Raw genomic sequence first — 14,215 nt, forward strand, 5'->3', positions numbered from 1 at the left:
ATTTTTAGTGTTTGTCCCTCTACTTGGCTGACATTTAGTTTATTAATATGCAACCAACAATACAATTGAAAGAAAACAGCTCAGAATATAGACTTGCTATTATGCTAAACAAGTTTCCAGTCCTGTGGGAATTTTATGAATTACCAATCAGTATAAACGTGAAGCTGCATTTATTGACTCCAGCCCTGCCCATGTACTGGTGCCTGCTGGTCCCAGCATGAATGCACTTCAATCGAAAAAGCAAAGAATTGATTATTTGTGTGAACTAAATAAAAAATGTATTATACATATAATTTCCCATTTGCTATTGATATGGAAAGGATGTTAAGTTCATGTTTTCATCTCCACATTTTGATACCTTCTGCATAAATCACTCTTCAAAAATTATATTCTGTGATAATCATATTTCTAAATGGTTAGAATTAGTATTATTTAAAAATCCCTTAAAAACAACAAAGTTTATGACCTCAAACTATAGAATAACTTTAGTATTTGTGAAATAGATCTATCCATCTATATATTTTATATTTAGGCCAATCTTACATTAAGACACACATATGAATTGGTAAAGGATATTAAAGTACAAAAATAAATAATACCGCTTAGAATACAATAGTCAGTGAAATTGAAGCAGCAATCCAACAAAGTTTCAATTAAAGAAATACTATGTAAAATCAAGTTATTTTGCCTAACACTACCAGATTTTTTTCTAAGTGTTTAGTAGACACCAAACAATTAAAAGAAAAATCAGCTACCAAAAGGTATTAAATTTATTACACCAAGAGCTATAGGTACAACATAATTCTGAAGTATTAACAGAAAACATGGAAAAAGAAACTAATTACTTAAGTACAAATAAAGTTTAAGAAAACAAAAATAATTAGGAAGAATATAAAGAAAAGAACCTTCACAAAATAAAGCTGACCATCTTAGATATTTTATCGTATGGATTTAACAAACTGACCCTAGGCTAACCAATGCCAGAATCGATAATTTTGGTCTACTAAATGTTCAATATTCTATAAAACTTCCAGAATTAAAATAAAATGACCTACTCAGATTTTAAAACCAAAAATATTGGTTTCCCAAAAACACACAGTTAATTTCCATTTCACTGTGTCAATAGTAGCTTTTTATATAAGGTGAAAAATAAATCACTCCAACAAAACTAGCAATGAGCTCATCAAATTCAAATGCAGTTTTCCATTTATGTATTTTTTATATTAAAGCTATAAACATGGTTCATTTATCTTCCCTTGGTTGCCACGTTTTTCTGTGCTGTTGCTATGAACTTCAGCCATTAGCTGTGCTCCAAGGTAAACTACATGAACCATCAACAAAAGTGACACCCCATCTATGGAGTTCATATTTTCTCCAGATTATCTATGCTAGTTGACAAGCCGGTAATGAAAAAAATCACACTAAGCAAATGGTTCCTCTAATAACAATAAATTTTCTATAAAATTATGAAGGGTACAAAACGTTTCCTTGCATCTATTTTGTCATGAATTCTAATTAACGTTGCAAAAACCTGAGAGTGCTGGGTCATCACAAGAAGTGCATCAAGGTTTGATTGATAATATGGTATAAGTTGGCCAATGCTGCCAAGATTTTCTTCTCTTAAATTAATGGCCATCCAACCTGCCCTAATCATACAGCCCAAATGATATTCCCCTTCTTATTTCAATTTTCTTGAGGCATGGAAAATGGGAAAGATCAGTCATTTATCTTCTAATAGCTGGATAATAGATCTATCACAATAAAACATCTGCACAAAATCAGAGGTGTGGGGTTTTTTTTTGCCCACTACAGTGAAGCTTTTACCAACATTAAATCAATAACCTATAAAATGGTGTCTTACCCCTATAATTTAGTTATGAACTACCAATATATTCATTAAACATCATTTTGTAAATTAGGGAGAAACTCTGTCATAAAAAATATATATAAACAACTAAGTTTTCCAGTAAGCAATGACCTAATCTGTGTTCTTAAGAAACTCTGTTTTCTATTAGAAAGTTAAATGCTATGAAAAGGATTTCTTTACAATTAACCTGAAAGGAAAAGGAAATAATACCACCCTGCTTTTGAGGTATTCTAAATAAAAGATGTCCACTGCTATGTTTAAATTGTTAAACAAATATGATTTCTACCTTAAAGAAAAACCAGAGAAAGTATTAAAATTTAAAAATGAATTTACAATAGAATATCAGAAAAGGTATATAGTAAAGAAGAAAAGTGTTCAAGATATGTTAAATAGAGAATATAGGATGAAAATAGTAACTCTAGAAATATACAATAAAGAAATAATGTAAAAAATATCTTGTAACTGTTGTAACAAATTGATATTTGTCAGCAGCAATAGCAATGTCAACATGACAATAATAATCCCAAAAAGCTCCTGATGATAACAAATAAATTTTCAAAAATTTGGAAATGTGGAAATAAATCAGACCTAGTTCCCTTAAATGGGAAATTTTTAAACAAAAATTATTTGGAATTCTTACTGTTTTAAATGTCAATACCGATACTAACTTGGGAGAGAAAGGAAATACAGCTGTCTTCCTTCAACAAAGAATTACAAGAGACAAGACTAAGTAATAATAAAGCTAAAATCCCTATATATATGCATAAATACCAGAATATTTTAAACCTTTCTACCACAGAATGTAATCATACAAAGGAAAAAATTATCACAAAATATTCTCAAAACATAATTAATTTAAATAATGGGTAAGCCAGTTAATGGTACCTAGGTAAACATGAATCTCCCATCCCAAAGCCAGAAAAATCAAAGATGAAAAACTGTCCTAAGCATAACTTAAAAACAAAGAATCCCCAAACTTCAAATTACATGTAAGTAGAAAAATAAGCCCTAAATGCCAGAGAGTTATCTTTCATGCTTATATCATAAAAACTCATAAAGACCTGTGGCAGTCAGGAAAAAACTGCCCTTACCAAAACAGTAAGAAGTTGGTGGTGAGCAAAAGAAAGAACTAAAATCAATAGGAGGAAGAGAAAGAGTATTCTAAGTGTAAAAATACTATCTAAGATTCCTCATGGATCACAGTGGATTACAAAGTAGAAATTTCAAGGGGGTAGGAGATGGAGGGTAGATTCAATGAGGTTGTCTTGGAAAAGAAAAATTTCAAGAAGAAAACAGTTAAAAAAGAGGTAGAGGAAGAGGAATTCCTTAGAAAATGTAAGGTGACAGAAAAAAAGAAATAAGAGGAGGAAATTCAGAAGAACAACAACAAAATCAAAATAACTTTAGGACATACACCCCTTCCTACATGCTTTCCCTCAAAATAGCCATCTAATAAAAAAGCATACTGTGATATTCTGTCAGAAACGGTATTCTTGTGCTAGGAATCTTGCAAACTACCTCAAACTCAAACCACGAACCCTGTCCAAAGAAAATGTAAAGATGTGAGTAATCTACAAGTGTTGAAAACAGAAAATGAAAATGAAAACAATTCAACTGATGAAAATTGCCCACACAAAAAATTAATAACAAAACAAAACACAACACTCCAAAATGAAGTACCCTCAACGAAGCATATGAAGATCAGAAAAATGAACGTAATCAGAAATTCATAAACAGAGAAAAGAAATAAACAAAAGACATCAGGAAGAAATGTAACAGGAGTTGACTGAAACCAAGAAAATAATCAGACATGATGATTAAACTGCAAGGTGCCCCTGCAAGAAAACAGCTGAATGAAAATTTAATAAGGGGAATTAAAGAAAAGTAGGAAAAAAAAAAACAAAACACAGTGGTTGAAATGTAAGACAGGCAAAGAAGATCCAACCTACATAAAATTTAAATCCCTGAAGAAATAAAAGTAACAACTAAGCAGAAGTAATATTTAAAACTATAATCTTAAAAAAAACAAAACAACAACAACAAAAAACTTTGCCAGAAATAATGTATGTTCTAAACCTACATTTTAAAAACATTCAATGAGTACCAGGAAAAAAAACTAACCCACATCAAATAACCCTGAGACACCATTTAAAACCATTAGGTCTCAAAGATAAAGAGGAAATCATCAGGGTGAGCATCTTACTTAACGCAGACACATTACGGACACTTTCCTTTAGACTGAAATAAGACAAGGATGCCCACCATCTCCACTACTACTGAATATTATACTAATACTAGTAAGTACCCAAGTATATAATTACACAAGAGAAATTAATTAGTAATTAGAGTTGGAAAAGAAGAAGTAAAATCACTCTATTAGCAGACATTATATTTTCTAGAATAAACCATGAATAAAATAATTAAATCAAACAATAAAAGAACTTGGTAAAGGAGGATATAAAATTACCATAGAGAAGATCAATAGCCCTTTTTATACACCAATATAACAAGTTCAATGATATAAGGATGAAGCAATTTCAATTTACAGTAACATCAAAGAAGACTACATATCAATACAACTCTAAACCAATATTTAACTCAATTAGCAGTCCACATCTCACCACTTCCCACAAAGGCACATGCTAGCAATTCTGAAACACTTTGTCTGCATCTTGGGATGCAACAAGTAACTAAATATATTGTCAATAATGAAAGCCACATTTTTTAATGTTGGAGAAGGAAGCTGAAAAGGCAGGAGGCTAGAAGGAATCCTGGGCTGTTGTACTGGAATTACAGGCATCTGTGTAAACTTTGCCACTTAACACAGATAGAAAAACTATATAATTTAATTAAAAACTATATAATTAAAAACTATATAAACATGTAAGTAACACTTTAGGAAAAAGGAGTGCCTCATATAAGAGACCATCAAAGCCCCCAAAAGATCTGCTCGTGAACACTGAATATGATGTATACCACTTGGGAAGCAAAATACTAAAAATGATAGTAAACCCATAATTACCATCAGCAAAAACGTACCAAATTAATTCCACAACCATTCGACAAATATTAAATACCTACTATGAACAAGTACTCAATGTTTTCTAATATATTTTAGAAATAAATGGTCAGAAATCAATAACCGACTATCTCAAATTTACAAAAAATATATATCCTTTACATTCTTTTTGTGTCATTTATTTCTTACTTGGAATATTTATTTAACCCCCTTTTACAGCACAAGGCACTATAATGAGGGTTTTACATACAACAGCTCTTTCAACACAAATAAAACTTTATACGTTAGAAATTACAAGCCACACAAATTTGGGAACTGAAATTTATGAAGGCTTAATACATAGCTACCATGGGGCAGAAGTGTAGGACAAACCCAATTCTGTCTAATTCCAAAGACTGTAATTTCTGGCTGTGGCGTATCTTGTTTGGGAAGACATGCACACATTATATACATTTCATTCATGATTTCATTCCTGGGCCATGCAACAAATTTCTTTTAGTCTATAATGCAAGAGAAATCATGGTAAATTACATTAAAATAAAGGATCTGTTTCTTATAGATCTTACTCTATTCTCCATGGTTTATACCAAATGTCTTGCATATCAAAGAAATAAATGTTTTTATATTATTAATAAAACCAAATTAACCATAATACTGATTTCTAATCTGGGTCCTAGAAGAGAGTAACAAGTATGCCACACCGAAGACCAAAAAAGAGGGGTATCTGGGTGGCACAGTCAGTTGAGTGTCCAGCTCTTGATTTTGGCTCAGGTCATGATCTCACGGCCATGGGATTGAGCCCCACATTGGGCTCCATGTGGAGCCTGATTGGGATTCTCTCTCTCCTCTCTGCCCCTCCACACACTCATGCTCTCTCTCTTCTCTCTCTCTCAAATTAAATAAACATTTTTAAATAGGAATCAAATTTCTTTTCTATCTTCATTTATTGGGCAAATCTATACTTGTTTACCTCCTACATTACATCAAACAGTATAGAAGAAATACAATGAAGATTTCTATTACATTATAGACACAAAAAAATTTGCTGGATGGGTTAGGATCCCACTCATAATTTCAAGTAAAATACAGTATTTTCAAAGTACATAGTGGAAAAAAAAAAGTACATAGTGAAAAACTTATTAAAGAAATTAAAATGTTCAAAAGAATATATTTACTTATAAAAAAAAGTAGTAAAGGAGGAACAAGGTACAAAAAAGGTAGGATACAGAAAAGCAATAAACAGCAGCTATAAATTCAACTATGTTAATAACATTAAATGTAAATGGATGAAACCATGTAATCAAAAGGCACATAGTGTCACAGTGAATTAAAAACTATATGGTGTCTATAGGAGACACATATTAGATTCAAAACTACTAACAGGTTGACAGTAAAAGCAAAGAAAAAGATATATAATGTAAACAGCAACCATAAGGAAGCTGAAATGCTATAAATAGACAAAACAGACTTTAAAACAAAAAGTGTTATTAGAAATAGAGAGACATTTATAATGACAAAAGGAAGATTAAAAACAATTATAAATATACATGCACCTAACATCAGGGCTCCTAAATATATTAAACAGTGACAGAATTGAAGGGAGAAAACAGATAGCTCTACAATAATAGGAGACTTCAATACTTCACTTTAAATAATGGATACAACCACCAGGCAAAAGATCAATCAACAGAAGACCTGAACAACACTATAAACCAATTAGACCTAACATGTATCTACAGAAATACTGCACCCACCAACAGCAGATTATACATTCCTCCCAAGTGCACAATCAACATTTTCCTGGATAAACCATATGCTAAGCCATACAACAATAGCTATATGAGGCTAGTGGCTACTCTATTAGCTGCTATGCACAGATACACATGCTACTTGATGACAGCATCCTAAGACACGCAGAAATCCTTTTCCTTGATAGTGTGAGCTGCGGGGGTGGGTACAGAAGCCTCCATCGAAGATACCAGATCCTCCAGAGGTCGGCTCACAGACCCCATGGGTCATCTATTATGAGATCTCATTATCACTACACTCAAAGAATAGGAGTGGGGAAAGGAGGAGGAAGAGATACATACATTCACAAAAGATGACAACATTAGCCAGTAAACTCACTCTTACCAGAAATAAAACAGTCATGCACATATGAAAATGTTTCAGAATATTTTTAAATAGGCTCTATGCCCAGTATGGAGCCCATAGAGTATTTTTTTAATATTTAAAATATTTAAAAATACACATTTATAATACTAAAACATACTCCTCTAAAAGAGGTATTTTTTAGTATTTCTTTAATACTTCTTAGTACTTCATTTTAAAACAATTATTTGTTTCCAGCTGATTCAACCTTTAAAAATCCTAATAAATCATCGCTTGAAATAAAAACTTTGGCACTAAAAGCAGTCAACAATTCGGCCACAGATTAAAGAAAGGATTTTTGTTTCCAACTTGTTCTTCTTCAGACTCTGATGATGAAACGTGTAACAAGCTAAAATTCTAAATGTAATACTTCTCTTCATAAAGTCATTTTTTTCCTTCACGGATTTTAAGAAGTCCCATTAATATTTACACCATTTTCAAATCAGTAAGAATAGTTATATCAAATATACAGTAGAGTAAAATTATACTATACAAATAAAACACAGTTTTACTGAGGCGCCTGGGTGGCTCAATCAGTTAAACGTCCAACTCTTGATTTCAGATTTCAGCTCAGGTCATGACCTCACGGTTCATGAGATCCAGCCCCACAATGGACTCTGCACTCAGAGAATGGAGACTGACTGGGATTCGCTCTCTTCCTCTCTCTCTGCCCCTTGCCCACTTGCACACGCATACACACCCTCTCTTTCAAAATAAATGAACTTAAAACACACACACACAAATTCTACTTTGATATAAAAAAAGATATCACTTACTGTGCTTTTATCCTTTAAAAGTTTTTCAATTACTTCAATTAACATTTCCTTCTGCTCTGGGTCAAGGCTAAAACATAAAAAGAAAAGAACACACATTAAAATTTTTCCCTTTAATTCTAATTTTAAATGAAGCTAATCATTTCAAGAATATTAAGAAATGTTTTTAGGGGGGAAGGAGAGCAAGAATTATGTGAAGATAGAAAACAAATCTGAAATAAAATGGGATGTTTTTCTCCCAAATGTGTCCTAATCTTTTTCTTTAAAGTTGCTCATATTTTGGGGCACCTGGGTAGTTCAGTCGGTTAAGTTTCCGACTCTGTCTCAGGTCATATCTAGCAGTTTGTGAGTTCGAGCCCCAAATCAGGCTCTGTGCTGGCAGCTCGGAGCCTGCTTCAGATTCTGTGTCTCCCTCTCTCTCTGCACCTTCCATGCTCACACTCCGTCTCTCTCTCTCTCAAACATGAATAAACGTTAAAAAAAAAAAAAATTATAAAGTTGCTCATATTAACTAAATCCAGATAGTAATAACATTAAGACAGTATCAAGTTCAGGGGCGCCTAGGTGGCTCAGTCAGTTAAGCCTCCAACTTCAGCTCAGATCATGATCTCATGGGTTCGTGAGTTTGAGCCCCACATCAGGCTCTCTGCTGTCAGCTCAGAGCCCGCTTCAGAAACTTTGTCCCCTTCTCTATCTTCCCCTCCCCCACTCATGCTTGCTTTCTCGCTCTCAAAAATAAATAAACATTAAAAATAAATAAATATCAAGTTCACTTCTAAAAAACAGTTGGAAAATCTTAAAAATGTAATTACAAGTAGATAAAGTACAAATTCTTTTTTTAACCGAGGGAAAAAAGTTAATAGGACAGTGATCATTGTTGACTATGGATATACTACGGTCAAAAACAAATACAGAGAATTCCTAAATAAGAATTTTGTTATCATTTTAGTTCAGTAATGAACTAAATGTATTACAAAATCTGACATCTAAAACCAAAAACTTTGTATATATGCAAAGGCATATATATATATATATATATATATATATACATATATATATGTATACGTATACATACATATACATATATACACATGTATACATACATATACATATATACATATGTATACATATATACATATATATGTGTGTATATATACATATATATTCATATATACATATACACATATATACATACATATATACATATATATACACATATATACATATATACATATATATGTGTATATATATATACACATATACATATATATATGTGTATATATATACACACATATATATACACACACACATATATAAAAAATTAGGAAATGCCTCCTATTAGTAGCTCTAAGCACTGAAATACTGACAATATAATTTCTTCCTAACATGTAAGTCAAATGTTGTCCATTTACTGAGAAGCTGAAGAATGGGAATATAAAGGTAAATAAGACTGCCTAGTAAAGAAAGTCCCAAACATAAGCATACCATATAACAGAGATATGTATAAGGGATTACAGGAATAACAAGAGCACAAATGGAGGCAGGAGGGTTTCTTATAAAAAGTGACATCTCAGATGAATCTTAACAATTTGACTTTAGAACTAAAGAAAGGAGAAAATTTTCCAGGTAAAGACTAAACAGATGGTAATAAGATAAAAATATTTTATGTAGAGGACTAACAGCCAGTACCAAGCTACTCAATTCCAGGCAAGGAGAATAAAGGCTGAGGCTGGAGAGGTAAAACGGTCCAGTGATGGACTTTTAATCCATCATAGTAAGCCTGGATCTTATTATGCAAGCATGTAAAAAGAAAAGATGAGTGATAAGTATGATATAACTTCGACAGTTAACTTGAGTTAATGAGTTTTTACTTTTTATACACTTATATAAGTTTATTACTAACCATTATAATTATCTGAACAAACCTTTTAATTCTTTCAAATTCCAGCTCCGGTCTCCCTTCTCCAAGCAGTCTTTCCTAACCCTACTTCATTACATCTTTACATTATGAAGCCACATAATGTAAGCCTGGAGTGGAGCCTGCTTCAGATTCTGTGTCTCCCTCTCTCTGCCACTCCCCACTCGTGCTGTCTCTCTCTCAAATAGAAATAAACATTAAAAAAATCATGGCCTTTGTGTGCATGTGTGCATCATATGCTAATATCTTATTTAATTATAAATTGCCTTTCATTGGTATGTTTTATTTTTTTCATCAAATATGTGTTAACACACCCTCTACCATTTTCATACACCTTACACATATAACCTGACACCAAAACCACAAAATGATCTTGATAAAAGCTTATGGAATCAATGGTAACAGAAATTAATACCAAATTATTACAGATAATAACTCTTTTACTTAAGCAATTTGTTTTCCACAAACATCGAGGCATCATATGATATTTTAATAAATATCATACAAATATGGTATGGTGCTGTATTTCAAAATGAGCATTTTAAAATTCAATACCTCTAGACAAGAATCAGGCAAGGAAGGGAACATCAGAAAGCAATGGAAAGAAGGATGGAAAAGGTGGAAGAAATGAGAACAAAGTAAGCTGAAAAGATAATACACATAAGATTCTACCCTATAATGAACAGAAAAAAATCTTAAGTTTCTCATAATTTATGTGTATGTGTACATGACAGACACACTACATAAATGACAATTAAAATTCCATTCAGTTTTAAGTTATAAAATCTATACATTATCACAGGTCCTAACAGGCTCACAAGTAAAAACCAGGATAGGGTCTCTATAACCAAATAAAATTAAAGATGTCTAAAGAATGTGAGGAGAAAAACAGTCACTGGGTTTTGCTTAGTATAAGGACAGACTAATTATAAGGCTAATAAAATAAGCCTCCATGGGCTATAACATTCCATATAACAGTTTTGGTATTATTAACAAAGCACCTACCTGTACAATTTCTGTATTGCATGGGCTGCATTCTTCCTAACATATGGTGATAAATCAGCAGAAGCCTCCTTAATAGCAAGCATCATAATAGGTACAATAATTGGTACTCTAATACTTGACAGAACTCTCAAAGCACTTGCACGGATTAGTTGATTTGGGTCCTAGAAAGAGTGCAAAAATATGCATCAAAATCTCAAGTTTAATATTTCAAAGATATCTCTATGACACAGCTAACAGGTGCTCACAGGATTCAATGTAACAACACACATACACACACACACACACACACACAAACTATTTAAAGAACCAGTATATGAACACTGGATAAGGAAAAAGAGTTAACTAAATGTTTATTTCTTTGAACAAGAAAAGTAATGGTTATAATTCTAGTTGATCATTCATTACTAAACATGTTGGGTTTTTAGAGTTTCACAATGACACAACGCTGCAGGCTATAAATTTTCTCTTTAAAAAGTCACAACCCAACTGAGGGTTGATGGGGGGTGGGAGGGAGGGGAGGGTGGGTGATGGGTATTGAGGAGGGCACCTTTTGGGATGAGCACTGGGTGTTGTATGGAAACCAATTTGACAATAAATTTCATATATTGAAAAAAAAAAAAAAGTCACATCCCGGGGCACCTGGGTGGCTCAGTCGGTTAAGCATCTGACTTCAGCTCAGGTCACGATCTCGCGGTCCTTGAGTTCGAGCCCCGCGTCGGGCTCTGGGATGATGGCTCAGAGCCTGGAGCCTGCTTCAGATTCTGTGTCTCCCTCTCTCTCTGACCCTCCCCCGTTCATGCTCTGTCTCTCTCTGTCTCAAAAATAAATAAACTTAAAAAAAAAAAAAAAGTCACATCCCCTCATTGCACACTTTCAACAATTAGGTATAGTGATGAAGCGTTCTTGGGTGCATAAGGATTACGAAGAACATAAAGGAACATGTAGAAAATGAAACAGAGAGAAAAATCTAGTTGGTTATATACATATTATTTTCTGAGGACACTGAATAGGCAACGTGAGAGGCCTTTCAAGTCTTTCAAAACAATACTGCGCCATTTAGTAAATTACTGGTCCACTTCTTTAAATAACACACCTTCAGCTTTGCACAAATCTTGTAGCTATTTGCTGTCTCACTCTACTATTTACCTTCAGAGCTCGCTGAAAAGTGCTTATGGACAAGAGTGCCAGATCCTGCTGTTCTTCAGCATACCGGACCAGGTAAACATACACTAACTTCTTGATCTGTTAAAAAAAAAAGAAAAGAAAAAAATCACGTAATCCTAGCCAGAATGAAAATTAAAAATTCATTATTTTGTATACCAAATCCATTCTCAATTTTTGTGAAATAAAATAACTCAACCTGGTCATAGCTTATATTGTGATATAAAGATAATATACTGTAGCATGAGGAATGGCAACAGAAAAAACTTGTGAAATAAGCATGTTGATAATCCAATCTATAACAGCCAACACATTGTTCTGTAACAACATTCCAAAAAGTCTTGAGGGTTAACTTACTTCAAGCTTATATACTCCTTGCTTGCTGACCTAAGTCCCTTTGGTCCTGAGATGAACTAACCTACTCTTCTTGAGATCTGCAGACCACCGGCCTTAAGGAGAGAAGGACCAGGCTTTCCCAAAAGAGAAGTCCTGACCATATTTGATGCCAGCAGGTCTGTTCGGGGTCCTGTCGACATACGCCATTCCCCCAGGCACCACCTCCTCCTGCAGACAGCCTACCCCCAACCCCCAAAACCCCACTTAGAACCTTCCCCTTTGAAACCTTCTGGCTTGGCCTGGACAGGAAAGATGGTCTCTGGGACATGAGTCCACCATCTTCCCAGGCTGCTGGCTTCCTGAATAAAGTGACATTTCCTTTCCCACCATCACTTGTCCTTCTACTGATTTTCAAGCAGTGAGCAGGTGAACCTGAGTTCAGAACCAGTTCTCTGTCAGGTAACACTTTCTCTCAAAGGGAATAAAAAAAATCCCTGAGCAAAACTCAGATAAGAATATTAAGGGGCGCCTGGGTGGCTCAGTTGGTTGAGTGTCTGACTCTTGATTTTGGCTCAGGTCATGATCTCATAGTTCATGGAATTGAGCCCCGTGTTGGGTTCTGCGCTGACCTCACAAAACCTGCTTGAGATTCTGTCTCCTTCTCTGTCTGTCCCTCACTGGCTCTCTCTCTCTCGCTCTCAAAATAAAGAAAAATAAAAAAGAAAAAGAACATTCTTTAAATGTTATATTAAAATGTAACTGAATTATAAAAGTATTTTCAAAATGAAGGATAAAAATACTAGAAAGAACTTGGATTCTATCCTCTAGCTACATGGTATATATATGAACTTATGTCTCCTCATCAAAAGGTGTTGGAGCCGCAACTCTGATTGTATGGTAATATTCACATTCACATTCCAATATATATTACATGATATTTTCAGCTCAGTAAGAATAAGGTATGACAATACCAATTTAATGTGATAAAAACTCCATAAGACTGGGAGTATCTGACAACTGTTCTAAATGGCAATTTAATCAGTTAAGTCTAAAACAGCATTATGATGAACAGAAAAATTAAATAAAAATTAAAATGTGAGTCAAAATTCATCAACTGCTTCCTTCTGACATAGCTCATACACTATAATCTTCCTTCTGAAATATCTTCAGATACCACTGCCTAAGTAGTTTTTTTATGCATCAGCAGAGTACAGACCTAAAAGTTTATGGAATGTTCAAAGAGCATAGGAAATGAGGGGAAGTAACTGGAAATAACTGGAATTGATGCTAGAAAGGAAAAAGAGTGCTACACCAGGCCATATTTTATGTCATACTAACCAATATGAACTTCTTTAAAGACAAATACTTCCTTCATACTCCACTTTCCTTTGACACAACATAGTTTTGTTTTAAGCAAGCGCTAGGCCCAACGTGGGGCTTGCACTTACAACCCCGAGATCAAGAGCCGTGTGCCCTACCAACTAAGCCAGCCAGGCACCCCAACACAGCATAGTTTTGAGTTCCTTCACTATCCTGTTTGCTTTCTTCTGAACTCACTCCAATTTGTCTATATTTGTTTCAGTGTAGAACCCCAAACTACAAATGAAGTTTAAGTAGAACAAACAAGTTAAGGCTACGTTCCATGTAAGGTGCTTCTACTGACACAACTAAATCTTAAAAATAAAAATATACATTTTCTAAAAGTATACTGACTACATTAAGCCATATCTGAGTAAATATCCTGGTGGGGTTTTTCTCTTTTAAAAAGAAATGGTGCTAAACACACCATTTTAAGTTGATACCAATCCATTTTTCTATACTATATAGAGTTATAGATGAAAGTAACAAAAAAATTATCTCCAAATACTCTTCAGTGGTGAATGGATCGACAAAGTCCTAAAAACAAAACTAAAACCCTTAAAAAATTAAAACTCAGTGCCCAATGCAGTCCATAATCTGCCCCAAAATTCCTTTCTTCACAACCA

General features: G+C 33.6%; 1 protein-coding gene across 4 annotated transcripts in view; it reads right to left on the bottom strand.

Annotated features, from left to right (window-relative positions):
- The window catches only part of AP3B1 (adaptor related protein complex 3 subunit beta 1), a 261,873-nt gene that overhangs the window by 181,136 nt on the left and 66,522 nt on the right, over positions 1 to 14,215 (bottom strand). For all 4 annotated transcript variants that reach the window (XM_053224248.1, XM_015072097.3, XM_053224255.1 and 1 more), the window contains exons 4-6: positions 11,880 to 11,975; positions 10,734 to 10,894; positions 7,814 to 7,880 (exon numbers count right to left, since the gene is read on the bottom strand). In XM_053224248.1, coding sequence (XP_053080223.1) covers positions 7,814 to 7,880; positions 10,734 to 10,894; positions 11,880 to 11,975 — 324 coding nt within the window. The remainder of the gene's footprint in view (positions 1 to 7,813; positions 7,881 to 10,733; positions 10,895 to 11,879; positions 11,976 to 14,215) is intronic.

The sequence above is a fragment of the Acinonyx jubatus genome, chromosome A1 (genome assembly GCF_027475565.1).
Source record: "Acinonyx jubatus isolate Ajub_Pintada_27869175 chromosome A1, VMU_Ajub_asm_v1.0, whole genome shotgun sequence".
In the NCBI taxonomy this organism is placed as follows: domain Eukaryota; kingdom Metazoa; phylum Chordata; class Mammalia; order Carnivora; family Felidae; genus Acinonyx; species Acinonyx jubatus.